The following is a 21856-nucleotide window of genomic DNA, read 5'->3' as shown; positions in this document are numbered from 1 at the left end:
AGACAGTTATCGTTTAACTTTACGGTAAATTACCCAAAATTCTTCAGAAGCAGGAAGTAAACTTCCATCTTTAGAGATAAGAACATCAGAGCAAACGTTACTTCAATCCTTCACTATCAAATTTACAGTTTAACGTTTAAAATTCACATTTTAATCATTAATATTCATTACATCATTTACCATATTTATTGATTGTTCACACATTTAGTTTCAAGTTGTCAGCCGAAGAGTAAAATGGCAGCTTTAAGATTTGAAATCATAACATTTCCTTACATTTTAGTGTAGAATTTGACCGTTGCTCTAATTTAGTTTTACCAAACCAAGATCTCTCTCATACATTTCTTTTAAATTTCAAAATATTTGGAAACATTTATTTCTAAATTAGAAAATAGTATTGGAGTGATTGACTAGTGTTTTTCTTTTCCTGTTTTTTATTTTTTTATTTAAGTTTTTCCAGTCCCCCTGAATGACATATTTAGATGCGATTAAAAGAGATTAATTTGATTAATTAACCTTGAAAGGATTTATCAACTACAGATTTTAATAATAAATTTGATAAATAGATGAATGTCCTGAAGGCACTAAACATTTAAAAAAGGCTAAGATTCAGTGGACCATTTCTTTCTCAACACAACCTTTCTCAGGAACATTTAGGTGCGATTAAAATAGATTAATTCAATTAAATACATTTATAAAAAAATACGTATTCAACTAAAAATGATTAATAATGAAATTAAATCTCTTTAAAGCTCTAAAATTTTAAGAAGGGGTATAATTCAATAGACCTATTCTTTATACAATGTTTCTCAGAAATATTTAAATGCGATTAAAAGAGATTAATTTGATTAATTAACCTTAAAAAGATTGATCCAACCACAGATTTTAATAATAAACTTAAATCTCATGACGTCATTAAAAAAAAAGAAAAAAAAGTGTAAGATAAAATGAACCATTTCTTTCTCAACACAACCTTTCTCAGGAGCATTTAGGTGCGATTAAAATAGATTAATTCAATTAAATAAATTTATAAAAAAAAAGACATATTCAACTACAAATATTTAATTATGAAATTAAATCTCTTTAAAGCTCTAACATTTTAAGAAGGGGTATAATTCAATAGACTTATTCTTTATACAATGTTTCTCAGAAATATTTAAATGCGATTAAAAGAGATTAATTTGATTAATTAACCTTAAAAAGATTGATCCAACCACAGATTTTAATAATAAACTTAAATCTCATGACGTCATTAAAAAAAAAGAAAAAAAAGTGTAAGATAAAATTAACCATTTCTTTCTCTACACAACCTTTCTAAGGAGCATTTAGGTGCGATTAAAATAGATTAATTCAATTAAATAAATTTATAAAAAAAAAGACATATTCAACTACAAATATTTAATTATGAAATTAAATCTCTTTAAAGCTCTAACATTTTAAGAAGGGGTATAATTCAATAGACTTATTCTTTATACAATGTTTCTCAGAAATATTTAAATGCGATTAAAAGAGATTAATTTGATTAATTAACCTTAAAAAGATTGATCCAACTACAGATTTTAATAATACATTTAAATCTCATGACGTCATTAAAAAAAAAAAAAAGGGTAAGATTCTATGGACCATTTCTTTCTCTACACAACCTTTCTCAGGAACATTTAGGTGCGATTAAAATAGATTAACATTTTAATGTAGAACTTTAACATTCCTCTAATTAAATTTTACCTAACTGGGATCCCCTCTAATATTTAAAAACATTTATTTATAAATAAGAAAATAATATTGCAGTAATTGACTAGTGTTTTTCATTTCCTGTTTTTTATTTAAGTTTTTCCAAACTCCATGAATGACATATTTAGATGCCATTAAAAGAGATTAATTTGATTAATTAACCTTAAAAAAACTGATCCAACTACAGATTTGAATAATACATTTAAATCTCATGACGTCATTAAAAATTCTAAAAACTGTAAAATTCAATGGACTATTTCTTTCTCTACACAACCTTTCTCAGGAACATTAAGGTGCGATTAAAATAGATTAACATTTTAAGAACTTTACTATTCCTTTAATTTAATTTTACCTAACTGGGATCCCCTCTTATATTTGGAAACATTTATGTCTAAATTATTAAATAATATTGCAGTAATTGACTAGTGTTTTTTGATTTTTTTTATTATAATAAATACTATATTTATTATATTTATACTTATTATAAGTTTTTCCACTCAACATAAAAGTCATGTTTTTATCTTTTAAAAACTCAATTTGGGTGAAACTTTCTCTAACACTGTTATTTAAGATGTGTTTTTAATCTGTAATTATGGTTTATTATTCAGTCGGTCTTAAGTTTTATCTCAAATGATATTAGTTTTGACTTTAACCACAATATAGTTTTGTTGTTTGTACGGCAAAAGTATTTTTGTTCCCTCGTTTGATTCACTTTCCGAGAGAGTTTTTGACTAAAGTCTCGTTTGTCTCGTCCAGACCCCAGACGGTGAAAGTTTGACCCAAATTGAGTTTTTAAAAGATAAAACATGACTTTTAGGTTGAGTGGAAAAACTTATGATAAGTACAAATACAATAAATATAATATTTTTTATTATAAAAAACACTAGTCAATTACTGCAATATTATTTCTAATTTGTTCCCTCGTTTGATCGATTCACGAGAGAGTTTTTGACTAAAGTCTCGTTTGTCTCGTCCAGACCCCAGCCGGTGAAAGTTTCACCCAAATTGAGTTTTTAAAAGATAAAACATGACTTTTAGGTTGAAAAACTTATGATAAGTATAAATACAATAAATATAATATTTTTTATTATAAAAAACACTAGTCAATTACTGCAATATTATTTCTAATTTGTTCCCTCGTTTGATCGATTCACGAGAGAGTTTTTGACTAAAGTCTCGTTTGTCTCGTCCAGACCCCCGACGGTGAAAGTTTCACCCAAATTGAGTTTTTAAAAGATAAAACATGACTTTTAGGTTGAAAAACGTATGATAAGCATAGATACAATAAATATAATATTTATTATAATGAATAAATAAAAAAAACTAGTCAATTACTGCAATATTATTTCTAATTTGTTCCCTCGTTTGATCGATTCACGAGAGAGTTTTTGACTAAAGTCTCGTTTGTCTGGTCCAGACCCCAGACGGTGAAAGTTTCACCCAAATTGAGTTTTTAAAAGATAAAACATGACTTTTAGGTTGAAAAACTTATGATAAGTATAAATACAATAAATATAATATTTATTATAATGAATAAATAAAAAAACACTAGTCAATTACTGCAATATTATTTCTAATTTGTTCCCTCGTTTGATCGATTCACGAGAGTTTTTGACTGAAGTCTCGTTTGTCTGGTCCAGACCCCCGGCAGTGGACGGAGAGCCACGTGGCCGAGTGGTTGACGTGGACCGTGAACGAGTTCAGCCTGAAGAACGTGGACTTCACCAAGTTCGGCATGAACGGCGCCAGCGTGTGCGCGATGGGTAAAGAGCGTTTCCTGGACCTGGCGCCGGACTTCGTGGGCGACATCCTGTGGGAACATCTAGAAATGCTCCAGAAAGGTGAACACACTTCACACACTTCTTTGTTGAAGACATCATGACATCATCGTCCGAAACACATTCATGAATCTCTCGCCGCTGTAACGCGAGAGCAAAAGGAAGACACGCTTTAGTTCGGTCATTAATTTTTAAAAACGCCTGATGCAGTCACATGATCCGTGGAATCGATGCCGGGGTCACTGACACTTTGTCTTTATTTATTTTTCATGAAGAGGATACAAAGCATTACCCCGTCAATGGACTGACCTCTAACTTCCAGGAATCTCGTTATACCTCAGACTACTTTGTCAGTAAGTATCAAACCGTCAAACCCGGCAGAACAATATGTTGAATAGATTAATTTGATTAAAATAGATTAAATCATGTTTATCAAACTACTGATCATAAATAATTCATTTAATTCTCCTGACAGCACTAAAATGTAAGAAAGGGTAGAATCTAATGGACCATTTCTTTCTGTGCACAACCTTTCTCGGGGACATTTAGGTGCGATTAAAATCGATTAATTCTATTAAATATAATAAAAAAAAAAATGTAATTACAGATCATAAATAATGAAATTTAATCTCCTTAAACTCAAAAAATGTAAGAAAGGTTATAATTCAATTGACCTATTCTCTCTCTATACAATGTTTCTCAGAAATATTAAGATGCGATTAAGAGCGATTCATTTGATTAATTAACCTTAAAAAGATTAATCCAGATTTTAATTATTTTAATTGTAAATATAAATCTCCTGATGGCACTAAATTGTAATTAGGATAGAATTAAATTGGACCAATTCTTTCTCTATATAACTTTCCTCTGAAATATGCAGGTGCGATTAAAAAAGATTAATTTAATTAATTAAGATTTATTCAACTACAGATTTTTGTTATAAATTCAAATCTCCTGATGGCACTAAATTGTAAAAAAAAAAGGATAGAAATCAATGGACCAATAATTTCTCTAAACAATGTTTCTCAGAAATATTTTGATGCGATTAAATTAGATTAATTTAATTAATTAAGATTTATTCAACTACATATATTTATTATAAATTCAAATCTCCTGATGGCACTTAATTGTAAAAAAGGATAGAAATCAATGGACAAATAATTTCTCTATATAACTTTCCTTTGAAATATGCTCTTGCGATTAAATGAGATTAATTTAATTAATTAAGATTAATTCAACTACAGATTTTTATTATAAATTCAAATCTTCTGATGGCACTCAATTGTAAAAAAGGATAGAAATCAATGGACCAATAATTTCTCTAAACAATGTTTCTCAGAAATATTTTGATGCGATTAAAAATGATTAATTTAATTAATTAAGATTAATTCAACTACAGATTTTTATTATAAATTCAAATCTTCTGATGGCACTCAATTGTAAAAAAGGATAGAAATCAATGGACCAAATCTTTCTCTATATAACTTTCCTCTGAAATATGAAGGTGCGATTAAAAAAGATTAATTGAATTAATTGAGATGTATTCAACAACAGATTTAAATGATACATGTAAATCTTCTGATGGCACTCAATTGTAAAAAAGGATAGAAATCAATGAAACAATAATTTCTCTATATAACTTTCGTCTGAAATATGCAGGTGCGATTAAATGAGATTAATTTAATTAATTAAGATTTATTCAACTACAGATTTCTATTACAAATTCAAATCACCTGATGGCACTAAATTGTAAAAAAAAAAAATGGAAATCAATGGACCAATTCTTTTTCTATATAACTTTTCTCTAACATTTAGGTGCGATTAAATAAGATTAATTGAATTAATTAATCACACATCATGATTCAACGAAATATTCTAGCGACACAATACAAAGAGTCAATAATCACGTTCCGTCTTCTCTCGCCAGGCTACGGCATCGAACACGCTCAGTGCGTCCCGCCCTCCGAGTTCTCGGAACCGGGCTTCATCACCGAGTCCTACCAGACCCTCCACCCCATCAGCTCCGAGGAACTGCTGACCCTCAAGTACGAGAGCGAGTACCCGGCGGTGATCCTCAGGGACGCGTCCCACAACCCCCTGCAGGGCGACTACTTCTCCGTCAAGCAGGAGGTGGTGTCGCCGGACAACATGTGCGTGGGACGCCTGGGCCGAGGTGAGACTTCTGGTCCTGGACTCCGGTCCAGATGTGGATCTGCAAAACTGTCTTCGCGTGTGATCGCAGAACCGTGTCATGCCACGTTAGTACATGAACCGGCAGAGAAAGAAAATGCAGAACCTCTGGTGGGTTTGTGGTCGACTCGTACTCAAGGGTTTAGAAAAAAATCAAGTTTTGTTTTTAGCAGATGTAGCTCGAGCGGTTTTTTCGACTGTGACTGGAGAAGGTGTCGAGCTCAGTTACCGCGCGTGGGTTTGTCAGATCAAAACCCTTTTCTAAATGTTTCTAAATGTGTAAGCGTTTTCTTTTTTCCACTCGCTGAAGCTGTTCCGAGGAATCGTCCACGTAGATCCGCAGGTTTAGGGATCGTCTTCCATGTGTTTTATATTATACTATCATGATGTGTGATTAATTAATTAAATTAATCTTTTTTAATCGCACATAAATGTTAGAGAAAAGTTATATAGAGAAAGAATTGGTCCATTGATTTCTATCCTTTTTTTACAATTAAGTGTGATCAGGTGATTTTAATTTATAATAAAAATCTGTAGTTGATTAATCTTAATTAATTAAATTAATCTAATTTAATCGCACCTGCATATTTCAAAGGAAAGTTATATAAAGAAATTATTGGTCCATTGATTTCTATCCTTTTTTTGATTTAAGAGCGATCAGGTGATTTATTTTAAAATAAAAATCTGTAGTTGAATAAATCTTAATTAATTAAATTAATCTTATTTAATCGCACCTGCATATTTCAAAGGAAAGTTAAATAAAGAAATTATTGGTCCATTGATTTCTATCCTTTTTTTTTACAATTAAGTGCGATCAGGTGATTTTAATTTATAATAAAAATCTGTAGTTGAATAAATCTTAATTAATTAAATTAATCTTATTTAATCGCACCTGCATATTTCAAAGGAAAGTTATATAGATAAATTATTGATCCATTGAATTCTATCCTTTTTTACAATTAAGTGCCATCAGGTGATTTTAATTTATAATAAACATCTGTAGTTGATTAATCTTAATTAATTAAATTAATCTCATTTAATCGCACCTGCATATTTCGGAGGAAAGTTATATAAAGAAATTATTGGTCCATTAAATTCTATCAATTTTTAAAATTTAGTGCCATCAGGAGATTTACATTTATCATTTAAATCTGTAGTTGAATAAATCGTAATTAATTAAATTAATCTTATTTAATCGCACCTGCATATCTCAGACGAAAGTTATATAGAGAAAGAATTGATCCATCGAATTCTATCCTTTTTTACAATTTAGTGCCATCAGGAGATTTACATTTATCATTTAAATCTGTCGTTGAATAAATCTTAATTAATTAAATTAATCTTTTTTAATCGCACTTGTATATTTCAGAGGAAAGTTATATAGAGAAAGAATTGGTCCATTGAATTCTATCCTTTTTTACAATTTAGTGCCATTTCATATCTATCATATCTATATATGATATCATATCTAATTTACAGAGGGATGCTGTTGAAATTGTTATATTTTCAATGAAATATCTGAATTATTATAAATGATATGACTCTTGTAAAATACAGCATCCATATTTAATATAAGTCTTAAATATGGTGTATATTTAATACATATTAAATATACACCATATTTAATACGTCTTAAATATGGTGTATATTTAACTCATTTTTCTTCCTCATTCAGTTTGTTTTATAAATGGTTTGCATTTCATGAATACATACATTACACAATACATTTGAATTTGAATGGGGGTCACTTTGCCCCCCTCACTGCCCCCTTAAATTGTACGAAACAAATTGAATTAATTTAAATCTTAATAAGTGTGATATAAATGATTTAAATAGCATCACAATTTGACTTTTGGTTTTATTTTTTCGGGGTCTTCTGCCCCCTTACCGACCCCTAACATTGAACAAAAAGAGATGTAATAATGGAAATCTTCCTTTATCAGTATATAATATTGAACAAAAAAAAAGGAAAATTGGTTAAATAGCATAAAAAATTGACAAATTTGAAATTTTAAGGGGTCTTCTGCCCCCTTTTCTGCCCCCTTACATTGAACAAAACATGATGGAAATCTTTCATCATTAGTATATGGAAATAGGATAAAAGATGTTTTACTGGGGGGGCTTCCACTCCCCTTAGTTTATGCCCCCTCCCCACATTTAGTGCCCCCTTACAATAAAGAAAAAGGGATGAATTAATGGAAATCTTTCTTAATCAGTTTGTTGTATAAATGGTTTCCATGGGGGTCTTCTCCCACCCTTTTCCGCCCCCTTACATTGAACGAAAAAAGATGAATTAATGGAAATCTTTATTAGTGTGTGATATAAGGTTAAGGTTAAGATAGAACTTTATTGACCCCTCAGGAGGTCTACTTTGGGAAATTGTTTTTTTCCAATTAGACACAGCAATACAGCAATTATTCATAAAAATAAAAATAAAAAATAGGAACAAGAACAAAGAGAAATAAAGAGAAAGAACAAGATGATACAATCCAAGACTAAAGAAAAATACGTAAGTGGTCTGAATAGCATTAAATTGGACATTTTTGAATTTTCATGGGGGTCTTTAGCCCCCCTGGTGCCCCCTTTCCTTTGACCTGATCGGGGCGTCCTTTAATGAGTCGTCACATGCTGTTTTTTAAGCTATTTTGTCGAGGGTTTGAGAGTTTATAAGACATTAAAAAAACACACCTCGACCTGTGCGTCACTGACCGTCACGTCATGGGTTCCGTCCGCAGGGAAACTGGGCGGCCAGGACTCGTTCGAGAGCATCGACAGCTTCGAGAGCTGCGACCGACTGACCCAGTCGTGGAGCAGCCAGTCGTCGTTCAGCAGCCTCCAGCGAGTGCCGTCCTACGACAGCTTCGACTCCGAGGACTACCCGGCCGCCCTGCACAACCACAAGCCCAAGGGCACCTTCAAGGACTACGTGCGGGAACGTTCGGACCTCAGCAAGGACAAGCCCGTGATCCCGGCGGCGGCTCTGGCCGGATACACAGGTGGGACACACTCGCATCTACACCGTTGTGTAGCTGATACCACTTTGTTACACACACGGTCGTTTTCACAACTTCTCTCCGATCTTCACAGGAAACACATTTTGGGTTCTTTTTTTTGTCTCTTGGCTCTTCTTCACACTCGTGTTCTGTCTTCACCTCACGTTTACTTCCTTGTTACCAACAACCTACACCCGAACCCTTGTTTTTTCAGGTCGCCCCGGTAACGCCTTGTAACATAACGTCTTGTAGATGCAACACCTTCCTCCACCTTATGAAACTGCGATGATATTTCCATCGAAAAACTGCTTCTTGATGCTCAGAGCGAAGGTTATAGTTGCGTATTCAAGTATTTTTGTTTCCCTGTGATCTCATACATTTAGTTCAATTCAAGTTTATTTCAAGACAGTTGACAGTTCAAGTAAGTAAGTAAGTAATGTATTGTTTTCCAGTAAAGCCACAAATGACCATATAAAGTTTTATTTTTTCAACAGAAAATAAACAATATTAATAATAAAATTAAAATAAAGAATAATGAAATAACCATCAGTGAGCTCCATGGAACATTAACTGTTAAAACGTTGATATATTTCAAACCATATCTTCTTTAAGAGCAAACAAATTAGGTTAGTGAGTTTAACAACAAAAAAACATCTCAATTTTTATGTAGCAACTCTAAGAATGAAGTACAAATGGGTGGTCCTGTATTTTTGTTACACAAAGTATATGATGGTATTGTAAGTAAGTAAGTAATATTTATATAGCGCTTTTCGAGACCAGGGTCACAAAGCGCTTAGACAATCAAAACAATACTCAAAAAAGTACATACTTTAAAGATCAAGATAATACTGAGAACAACACAGGAGTTCCAGAAATTCAAGGAAAAGCCTGAACAAATAGAAACGTCTTAAGATGTTTCTTAAAGGAGTCAGTAGATCCATCAAGCGCAAAGAGAGAGAAGATCGTTCCAAAGCTTAGGAGCAACAGCCTGAAAAGATTTCTCTCCTCTGGTCCTGAGCCGTGTGCGTGGAACCATAAGTAGATTCTGATCCACAGACCTCAGAGCCCGAGCTGGGGTGTAAGGCTGGATCAGATCACTGATGGAAGGTCTGACCATGAATAGATCTGAAAGTAAGAACCAGAATTTTAAAGTTGATCCTGAAAGAAACTGGAAGCCAGTGAAGAGTTTGAAGGAGAAATGTGAGTTCTTCTACTAGAGCGGGTCAGAATTCTGGCTGCAGAGTTTTGTATGAACTGCAGACGAGACACATCCTTCTTGTTAAGACATGAAGTCAGACTGTATTGGACGAATCACAGTGAGACTCTGGCCACACATATCTTCACCGTGAACATCTGACTCGCTCACTCCAGGGGCCAAAATCGGGGCCAAGGGCCGACAAATTTGTTTTTTGTTTTTCACTTTTATTTAGTATTTCTGAAGATTATTTGATTGAGTTCAGTCTCTTTTTTAGCGTTTGTTTTGCTGGATACAAAAAAATATCATTATGCAAGTATCAGTGACATTGAATCAGAATTTACTTTTCTTTTTTTTTCATTCATTTTCATCAAAAAACTTTTGTCGTTTAATATGACAAAATAAATGTCCTTTATTTTAGCGGATCTATAAATGTGCAAATTTGTCATCAAATTCTGAAAGTTCTTGCTAACTCTATATCGTCAAATAATAATGTCATCGAAACATTTTGTTGAATAAAAATAGAAAAAAGTTTTGAAAGAACATTCATGAATATATTGATGATAAAAAAAAATCATTTTTTAATGTCAACACAAGATTAAAAAGATTGTATGTTCGTTTAAAATGTCACAATATTTGGCAGCATTTATTGATTTTAAATAATTTAGTTTGGTCTTTTCAAAATAAGAGTTTTTTTACTGGACCACTAATGTATATAGTTTCATGAAAATAAATGCATAGTCCAAATAAAAAGAACTTAGTGCAAGGGATGACAAAGAACACAGATCAAAGGAAATAACCGATCAAAATGCATATATATTAAGCGACGAAAAATACATTTAATAAACCTGGGAAAGTTCAAATTAATCGTTGGCAGTTTCTTGCTCTGGGTTAGCTTAGCAAGCTAGCTCTTTATAGAACCTTCAGTCCGTATTCATTAGTGTAAACCTTTTTTTGGGACTTTTTGGTTTCATTAATTAAAAAGTATATAGAAATAACTTGAGAAGTAGAAACACACTCTTATTCTGCATTAATTCCTCTGGAAATTGAATCTTGGGATCGAACGACATCATCTGAAGCTCGTGCTTTATGATCAAGTCATTAAGATGATGAGCGAGTCTGGACTTAAAAAACACGCTCAAAATAATAAACCGTTCAAACGAAACACGATGTACTCGCAGTCGTGTAATTTCCCTTTAATTGGATCCCGCGTTGACCTCCGATCACGAGGAGGAAGCGTCGTACGGAAGCACCTATGGCGGTGCGTCCAGGCAAAGATCTCCAGGCGTTTCCTAACATTACGACTCTCTCAGCGCTTCAATCTTCCGTCGGACACGCGGCAGTCATTATGTCGGGCTGATGACTCCGAAGAGCTCGTCTGTGAAAGCCTGCCGAGTATTTCCAGTCTAATGCATAGTGATGTACTTCCACTCAGGAGAATGTGCCTCTTCTGAGCTTTTACATGAGCAGGAAAAATGGAAAGTGGGGGGAAAAAAAGAGAAGAAGAAGCTGAAAACTGAAGGATGTGAAGAAACAAATCTGTCGGTGAAGATGCTTGAAGGACATGAAAGCCACTGAGAACTAAATACATTCTTTCTTAATCCATAATAGTTTTAGCATAAATGTCTTAGCGTGAATATCATTAGCATGAATAGCATTAGCACGATTCCTCCCTTCATACCTTGATTTAAATCTGCTTTTATCTTCTCTCAATTAAATGTGTTTTCAGAAACGTTCATGACATTACTTTTAAAAAGAGTAAGATTAACAGACGACAATGTTTTAAAAGATAAAAACCTTTTTAATGCTATAAAGCTATTTAGCTTAGCTTAAGTTGTCTTGTTGAATTGATAGATAGATGGATGGACGGATGGATGAATGGATAAATAAAAGAACAAAGTGCAAATATTTTCTTAGTAGTAATAGTATATGACTACTTAAGAATATAAATTACTTACTTACTTACTCTCTTAGACAAGTAGATGGATGGACGGATGAATGGATGGATAAAAGAACAGAGAGCAAATAAAAGAACAAAGTGCAAATATCTTTTTAGTAATAGTGTATGACTACTTATGAATATAAATTACTTACTTTCTTACATACATACATACAACCATGGATGGATGGATGGATGGATGGATGGATGGATGGATGGATGGATGGATGGATGGATGGATGGATGGATGGATGGATGGATGGATGGATGGATGGATGGATGGATGGATGGATGGATGATGAGACTTGACACTGTTGAATAAATCAACATAAACCTGGAAAAGTTAAACTGTATCGTTGGCAGTTTATTGCTATGGGTTAGCTTAGCAAGCTAGCACTATATAGAACCTTCCTCGAGTTAAACTGCCGCAATAAAATAAAGTCTGTATTCTTTAGTGTAATTCTCATCATGAACATTTTTTTGGGGACTTTCCGACCCAGAAAAAACCAAATTTATCTCTAGACATAATGAGGAAATGACACATCATAGGTCACGATGTATACAGAGCCAGTATTGAGACGTTTCAAGATTTTTACCAAAGCTATGCATTACATCAATGACGCCCATTGTGCTGTGTTGTGACTATTTTTGGACCTTTTATTTTTTCCATGTGTTGCCTTTTTGGCCGTGGGAACACAGATGTTTGGAGAATGTCTTCACTGAGTTAGAGTCAAGATAGAAATACACTTTTACAACTTTAGGTATTTTATTTTACATTATATTTGAGTATATGAGGTGTTCTTCACGTGTGGTAGGTGGAAAAATCAAGATCTAAAAACGAGTCCAAAAAATTATTTTTTTTAATATACATTTCTGATGACATATTTTGACCAGGATTTGTAAGGTTTAAGAGCGTGTACACCCCAACATGATACAGTTGCAAGGATACAATATATAGAGATATATAGTGATAGTGTAGTAACGAGGATATATGTGTAGTATTGTCAAGTACTTGACTCTGGTGTTGTGATAGTGTAGTAACAAGTATATATGTGTAGTATTGTCCAGTACTTGACTCTGGTGTTTTGATACTGTAGTAACAATAATATATGTGTAGTATTGTCAAGTACTTGACTCTGGTGTTGTGATAGTGTAGTAACAAGTATATATTTGTACTATTGTCAAGTACTTGACTCTGGTGTTGTGATAGTGTAGTAACAAGTATATATGTGTAGTATTGTCAAATACTTGACTCTGGTGTTGTGATAGTGTAGTAACAAGTATATATGTGTAGTATTGTCCAGTACTTGACTCTGGTGTTGTGATAGTGTAGTAACAAGGATATAGTGTAGTATTGTCCAGTACTTGACTCTGGTGTTGTGATAGTGTAGTAAAATGTATATATGTGTAGTATTGTCCAGTACTTGACTCTGGTGTTTTGATACTGTAGTAACAAGAATATATGTGTAGTATTGTCAAGTACTTGACTCTGGTGTTGTGATAGTGTAGTAACAAGTATATATTTGTACTATTGTCAAGTACTTGACTCTGGTGTTGTGATAGTGTAGTAACAAGTATATATGTGTAGTATTGTCAAATACTTGACTCTGGTGTTGTGATAGTGTAGTAACAAGTATATGTGTGTAGTATTGTCCAGTACTTGACTCTGGTGTTGTGATAGTGTAGTAACAAGAATATATGTGTAGTATTGTCCAGTACTTGACTCTGGTGTTTTGATACTGTAGTAACAAGAATATATGTGTAGTATTGTCAAGTACTTGACTCTGGTGTTGTGATAGTGTAGTAACAAGTATATATGTGTAGTATTGTCCAGTACTTGACTCTGGTGTTGTGATAGTGTAGTAACAAGTATATATGTGTAGTATTGTCCAGTACTTGACTCTGGTGTTTTGATACTGTAGTAACAAGAATATATGTGTAGTATTGTCAAGTACTTGACTCTGGTGTTGTGATAGTGTAGTAACAAGTATATATTTGTACTATTGTCCAGTACTTGACTCTGGTGTTGTGATAGTGTAGTAACAAGTATATATGTGTAGTATTGTCAAATACTTGACTCTGGTGTTGTGATAGTGTAGTAACATGTATATATGTGTAGTATAGTCCAGTACTTGACTCTGGTGTTGTGATAGTGTAGTAACAAGGATATAGTGTAGTATTGTCCAGTACTTGACTCTGGTGTTGTGATAGTGTAGTAACAAGGATATAGTGTAGTATTGTCCAGTACTTGACTCTGGTGTTGTGATAGTGTAGTAACATGTATATATGTGTAGTATAGTCCAGTACTTGACTCTGGTGTTGTGATAGTGTAGTAACATGTATATATGTGTAGTATAGTCCAGTACTTGACTCTGGTGTTGTGATAGTGTAGCAACATGTATATATGTGTAGTATAGTCCAGTACTTGACTCTGGTGTTGTGATAGTGTAGTAACAAGGATATAGTGTAGTATTGTCCAGTACTTGACTCTGGTGTTGTGATAGTGTAGTAACATGTATATATGTGTAGTATAGTCCAGTACTTGACTCTGGTGTTGTGATAGTGTAGTAACATGTATATATGTGTAGTATAGTCCAGTACTTGACTCTGGTGTTGTGATAGTGTAGTAACATGTATATATGTGTAGTATAGTCCAGTACTTGACTCTGGTGTTGTGATAGTGTAGTAACAAGTATATATGTGTAGTATTGTCCAGTACATGACTCTGGTATTGTAGTATTTACAGACCACACGACTCTTGACGAAGTCGTAACTGATTTCATTTGTTTTATATGAAACCATTTATTTTATTGATGCCTTTTTAAAACGTTCTTTATACGGTTGAGGTTAAAAATAAAACACATTCTTCACTCAAGTGTGAGGATAATCCATCTTGTGACTTTAACATCATCTCCTCAGCTCTCAGTCATGTGACCTCGTGGACACGTTTGAAATGTCAAAGTATTTCTTGCAAACTTTAGAGAAAAGCAAATGAACCAGAAAAGCTCTGCAGATGTGAACGGAAACTTTGGCGTGACTTTGCAGCAGCAGGTGTGACAGAGATCTGAGCGTCGAACTGTGGGCGGATTCGCTGAAGAAAAACCACAAAAACTTCTCGAGCAAATCGTCCTCGCATGAAGTTAAAGCGGCGACGACGACATTTACTTTAAACAGCTCGTTCTGTTCTGTGGAATTCATTCTCCGGGTCTGGGACACAGAGAAGATGTGTCTCTGTCCGGTTCTGACCCGGTGATTCCATCAGCGAGGAACTCGCGACGCACACAGACCAGATTCACACGACTTGAGGACATGAATGGATCCGTTTGTGTCTCGACCCGACGTTCGGTTCCGCCGCCGTGCTTCAGTCTGACCCAGATCAGAAGGTTTCGTTGGTGCCGCTCCAGCCTGGACCTCGCATGAATATTTATGGACGTTAAACATGACACAAGGAGAGGAATTTGACCTTTAACGGTCGATATAGAACATATTTAAATCAAGTTAGGACTGAACTGTATCTTTACCTTCTACGCTTTCACAGAAGTACATCTTTGAATATGTATTTTCATCATCTTGTATACGTTCACTCAGTATTATGAACATCAGATAAACTTTAACAACACCCACCCTTATTTTGCTGAACTCCCATGATGCCTTTCTACACACTTTTATTTTAAGTGACGCCTGATTGGTCGATACAATACTGTATTTAAATTCTATGTTATGCACAATACTATTGTTTTTATTTTTTTCTTATCAGTTTGTAACTGGAGAATGTATGTAAATAAATAAATAAAAACTCATAATCAATAGAATATAAATGATATCTATTTTTAAATCTTTCTGTGCAAAGAAACAGAATTGAAGACAAAATTGAGGTTGAGCAGAGTTTATTTCCATAACTGAAACTTTCCAAACAGGAAATAAAAGCATGAAGTTTGTCTGTGGTTTAACACATACTCGACCAAATTCATGTTATAACACAAAGTACATTCTTTTTTTTCTTTCTTTCATACCTCCAGGTTACTGTCTTTCTTCAAATCCCTTTTGTGTTATTCACGTTTTTTTTTTTTTTTACTGTTTAACAGTTTCTTAAAAACTGTTAAACAGTAAAAAAAAAAAACACAATGTTGCTACGTCAAAGGTCATCGTCCGCTGTGATTGCCTGGGCGGCCAAGCACTATAGGAGCTGTTCAGGTCACCGTTACTGAGAGATGTCTGTTTAGATGGATGACATCGTATACGTCATGTTTTTAATCAATATTTCTTAATTTAAACAAGTTAAAAATTCCATGATTTTCTTTCAAAGTAGTCTTTAATGCCTGAAATAAACGAGGGACCGGTGTACACTTCATTTTTATGCGCGTCGCGATATCACCAAATCAATAATAAATCCACCTCCTTGTACACGCACACATAACACTTCATAAAGGACGCTAACAACTTAGCTCGTTAGCATACGGTGAAGACGCACACATAACACTTTATAAATGACGCAAACAACTTAGCTCGTTAGCATACGGTGAAGACGCACACATAACACTTTATAAATGACGCTAACAACTTAGCTCGTTAGCATACGGTGAAGACGCACACATAACACTTTATAAATGACGCTAACAACTTAGCTCGTTAGCATACGGTGAAGACGCACACATAACACTTTATAAATGACACTAACAACTTAGCTCGTTAGCATACGGTGAAGACGCACACATAACACTTTATAAATGACGCTAACAACTTAGCTCGTTAGCATACGGTGAAGACGCACACATAAAACTTTATAAATGACGCTAACAACTTAGCTCGTTAGCATACGGTGAAGACGCACACATAACACTTTATAAATGACGCCAACAACTTAGCTCGTTAGCATACGGTGAAGACGCACACATAACACTTTAGAAATGACGCTAACAACTTAGCTCGTTAGCATACGGTGAAGACGCACACATAACACTTTATAAATGACGCCAACAACTTAGCTCGTTAGCATACGGTGAAGACGCACACATAACACTTTATAAATGACGCTAACAACTTAGCTCGTTAGCATACGGTGAAGACGGACAGGTTTGTTTGGAAGTTCACGATCTTCTAAGAAAACTACTGAGACGAGATGAAAAGTTCTTACAATATGTTGCTTTAACAAAGGAGGTTGAAAGAGACGAGTGACTGGATCACTAGTGTTTGACTAGATCATAAGTTAGTATTACTTCACTGGATCACTAGTGTTTGACTAGATCATAAGTTAGTATTACTTCACTGGATCACTAGTTTTTGACTAGATCATAAGTTAGTATTACTTCACTGGATCACTAGTGTTTGACTAGATCATAAGTTAGTATTACTTCACTGGATCACTAGTGTTTGACTAGATCATAAGTTAGTATTACTTCACTGGATCACTAGTGTTTGACTAGATCATAAGTTAGTATTACTTCACTGGATCACTAGTGTTTGACTAGATGATAAGTTAGTATTACTTCACTGGATCACTAGTGTTTGACTAGATCATAAGTTAGTATTACTTCACTGGATCACTAGTGTTTGACTAGATCATAATTTAGTATTACTTCACTGTATATACTGAGCCAAGACGCGTCGCCATAGCAACCGAGCCTAACAAGCTGCGCCACACAGTTCACAGACGGACGGAGACGTAAACAACAACGAGACATAGAAGTACGAATTGACAACTTTACAGAACGTGACACTGATTGATCGAAGTGATCATTTAAGAAATGCTTGATTTATACAATAAATGATCACTTGGTTTCCATATGTATATGGCACGTGACAATATAGCGACATCGATTTTTTTTTTCGATATATCGTGAAGCCCTGATATATTTTTTACTTAAACAATGTTGTACATTAAAGTTTCTCTTCAGTGTCTCGCGTCAAAAGCTTCTTAACTCGTCCTCCCTCTCGTCCCCCTGCAGGCAGTGGACCCATCCAGCTGTGGCAGTTCCTCCTGGAGCTTCTGACCGACAAGTCCTGCCAGTCCTTCATCAGCTGGACAGGCGACGGCTGGGAGTTTAAGCTTTCCGACCCAGATGAGGTGAGAGGTCGCGACCGGGCCGGTCACAGGTCCACGAGCTGGGAGGTCCTGAGTAGTCGGCCAGATGAACAAGTTGCACTTTTTTCTTTCTTTTGCAAACAAGGCTTGTTGTGTCTCAATCAAAGCACGACTGTTTCAAACAGTCACAAAAGTACTTGTTATGGAAAAATGGAAAATTAGGCTTTAACTTTATTCAAAACAAGGTCTTTTATTAAAATGACATAAAAACAACTAAAAATGTTTTTAAAGTAGATAATGAAGCGTCTTTTAATGGAGTAAAAAATGTTCTAATCGATTCAAACTTTAAATTATTGATACATATGTGTCTCATCTTGAACCTGAACAAGGACTTTGTGATGAAACTAAATCGTTTATACAGGAAGTTAAATCACATGCAGGACATTTTTGGTTTGGATTTTACGCTCAAATAAACAATGCAACAAATCTTGCAACACAATCTTCTTCAGCTGATGTGACTACATTTACTAGAGATTTGTTATGTAGAAAAAAACTTACTAAATTTACTCAAAACCAACTGAGATAACTAATGTAAGTCAATTTAAATCTTCCTCACGCACACGATCAAACATTATTTCCAGTTTATATGCACTTTTTTCAAGTTCATTGACACTGTTGTGTCAGTCTGTTGGTGTGCGACCAATCGCATCAGAGTAGGCGGAGTTAAGGTGAACAAATCCTTCCACATGACCCTTTAAAAAAAGCATCTTTAGGTCCATGTTTATGTACTCTTTGTCACTTTTAAATACATTCTGACCTTATTTAAATCTTTGAATTCTTATGTTTCAAATGTTTTGATGGGAAAATAAATCCATAGGATTATCATTTCGGTCTATGATCTCCCTGATCTGTTCTTTTAAGAGTTATAGAAAAAACAAAGTTTGTTCCTTTTAATGTAGCGACTGGAGCTCAGTCGTCTTCGTCTTCGTCCAAAAAGACTCCAAATACTTTCATATACTGCTCGTCCGTTACTCTTGGATTGAAGCCTCGACAAGACGCAACTTCCTACACAGACAGGAAGTACTCGGGGTAAATATTGTTTCCAGTGTAGACAATATGTAGGATGTTGAAAGACAAACTTAAAATAGAGACTTTTTAAAGGTTTTCCGGAACAATTCTTCTCACGACGAGGCTTCAGTCAAAGAGTTACAGACGAGCAGTATATGAAAGTATTTGGATGTTTTTAAGTGTCTTTTTGGACAAAGATGAAGACGAAAACATCTGAGCTCCACTCGCTACATTAAAATGAACAAACATTTGTGTCTAAAACTCTAAAAAGAACAGATTACTCTGTAAATAATCCAACATTAATCGACATGAGGGCGAGTAGAAAATGAGTGAATTTGTATTATGGGTGAACTATCTCGTTAATGTAACGACAATAATAAATAATCTTCAATAATAAACGTGAAAATCCTCTTTTGGTTGCAGGTGGCGCGGAGGTGGGGCAAGAGGAAAAACAAGCCCAAGATGAACTATGAAAAGCTGAGTCGTGGTCTGCGCTACTACTACGACAAGAACATCATCCACAAGACTTCAGGGAAGCGTTACGTCTACCGCTTTGTTTGTGACTTGAAAAGTTTGCTGGGCTACACACCCGAGGAGCTGCACGCCATGTTGGACGTGAAGCCCGACGCCGACGAGTGAAGGAAGCGGCAAAAAAAACGGACATTTTTAAGAAAACAACAAAAAAAAAAAGCCACTTGGACTGATGTTTCCTTTGAGTGGTTTAACTGTCAGTGAGACTTTCTTTTTTTTTGAGGGACCAACACGTCTTTATTTACCAACGGGTCTTTTGTCACGATAGAAGCTCTTGTTTCTCAGAATGTTTTTTTTCAAAGAGGGCACAAAACAAAAAAAAAAGCCAAAAAAGCCTGTATTCATACCATGTTGCTTTTTGAGATGTGTGTGCGCACGTGAGCGTGCACGTGAGTATGTGCCTACCGGGGGAGATTGACAGCACACGTATGACGATAAATAAGTGGAAAAAAATGTAAGAAAAATCAGGTTCAGACGCTTGAAGTGGTGAAGAGAAGCAAATGTAGACACAGTAGGTGTTGAAGTGACGTCGAGGAGTCGAACAGGACGAAGGTATGAAGTCGTTCTTGGCGACAAGATCCAGAGAAAACCAAGAGTTGACGAGTGTTCGAGACAGTATTGTGAATGATATCAAAGCTTCTCCTGAAAATTGAAGGTAAATAACGACTAAAGTTGGTTTAAGAAATGTCTGTCGAGGCCTTTAATCCCAACACCCTATTCTTCAAGTGTAAAAAAGGACCTGATGGTGAATCTGAAAGTAGCTTGAAATATCCCCCTTTTTTTTTTTTATTCCTCAATCTTGTCTTAACCTCGTCATGTCGGGACTGAAACCGATGCAGTATTAGCAAAACTGTAGACAATCTTTCTGTGGAGGCGATGGTGCGATTCTCTTGTTAGAAGTTGTCAGTTCACTGTCCATGTTGACCTAGATGTGTTCGGGGGGCGGGGGGAGGGGGGGGTCTGTAGCAGTTCAGAAGAAAGTGAAGAAGTACGTGAAAAAATGGAAGGATTGGAGATGCATGGTGGAGAGTGCAGGTGATGTGGAAGTGATGGTTCAGACACGATCATCAGACCTCGAGTAATTGTTCTTTTTAGACAAAAGTGTTCATTTTAATGTAGCGACTGGAGCTCAGTTGTCTTCGTCTTCATCTTCGTCCACAAAGACACTTAAAAACATCCATATACCTCCATACTGCTCGACTGTAACGTCCCTCAGGGATTGAAAACTCGACATGAGAAATTGTTTCGGGAAAAAAAGTGAATATCTTAAGCTTGTTTTTAGAGAAAGATTCTAGTTTCAAAGAGTCTGCGTTGAAACATGTTGCTGATGCTTTACGCCGATAGTCTGGAACCTTATAATGATCTTAAAATGTAAACTTTTTTCAGAAACAATTCTCATGTGGAGCTTCAATCCAAGAGTTACAGGCGAGCAGTATTTGGATGTTTTAAAGTGTCTTTTTGGACGAACATAAAGACGAAGACAACTGAGCTCCAGTCGCTACATTAAAATGAACAAACATTAGTGTCTATAACTCTTAAAAGAACAGATTATAATCCAACATTAGTCGACATGACAGTAGAAAATAGGTGAAGGTTGAGTTTCGGGTGAACCATCACTTTCAGAGAAGGATAAAAGTTCTGCTGGGCGACCAAGCGATCCTCCTGTGAGTGGGAACACCGGCTGTACACTGGCCTTATGGGAAATGCCAAAGTTGAATTTCGTCTTATAACACAATGTTATTGTTTACAGTGGCTGAATGTTACCCATGCGGATGAAAATAGCTTTTGCGCGATGTCTATTTGTACAGATTGTGTTTCATAATGCTTTATTGAGACCCAGATCACATAAACAAGCGAAAGACAAAGCCGGAATAATAACCAGAAACCCTTGTGCGGTCTTCAGTCACGGGGCTTTGTGTACGACGCTGTGAGACGCAGAGCAGAATTCTCCCAAACCTTTTTTAGTTTTTAATCGTCCACCTTTTTTCCCCCCCGAGTGTGTCGTGAAGCACACGTCTGGCTGATGCATTCATGAGTTCTTTAGTCATAAACTGCACTGTATTTTCACTCTGTCCTGCATGCTGATGTCAACATCCCAAACACTGTTATGATGATTGTCGCTTGTGTTACTTTGTGTTGCCATATTCAAAAGCTTTACACCTTTTTTTTTTTTTTTTAAAGAGACGTCAAGCAACTATCGCTCCATCTCTTCCTCGCCCCCACGAAAAACATGTTGTCGTACGTTTAGCTTGAGAAGGTAAATGTGCGGACGGAGGTGGTTTTTGTTACCTGTAATATTTTGTAAATGTATTTTTAATGTCACAGCACATATCCTACTGCAGGTCTTAAAGAAAACTTAGCAAATTATTTGTGGTATATCTCAGAATGGATCAAGAAGGAATACTTTTTTTT

The 21856-nt window shown here is 35.0% G+C and overlaps 1 protein-coding gene across 1 annotated transcript in view; it reads left to right on the top strand.

Moving 5' to 3' along the window:
- Positions 1–19553, top strand: part of ets1 (ETS proto-oncogene 1, transcription factor) — a 39757-nt gene extending 20204 nt beyond the window's left edge. Inside the window, exons 3-8 of the mRNA XM_087795729.1 lie at positions 3369–3569; positions 3782–3859; positions 5434–5679; positions 8432–8692; positions 17769–17887; positions 19337–19553. Of these exons, the coding sequence (XP_087651855.1) occupies positions 3369–3569; positions 3782–3859; positions 5434–5679; positions 8432–8692; positions 17769–17887; positions 19337–19552 (1121 nt within the window). The 3' untranslated portion in view covers position 19553. The remainder of the gene's footprint in view (positions 1–3368; positions 3570–3781; positions 3860–5433; positions 5680–8431; positions 8693–17768; positions 17888–19336) is intronic.
- The last annotated feature ends 2303 nt before the right edge of the window (positions 19554–21856 follow it).

The sequence above is a fragment of the Callionymus lyra genome, chromosome 7, assembly GCF_982586985.1.
Source record: "Callionymus lyra chromosome 7, fCalLyr1.hap1.1, whole genome shotgun sequence".
NCBI classification, from domain to species: Eukaryota; Metazoa; Chordata; class Actinopteri; order Syngnathiformes; family Callionymidae; genus Callionymus; species Callionymus lyra.
This window is presented reverse-complemented; position numbering and strand designations above follow the sequence as displayed.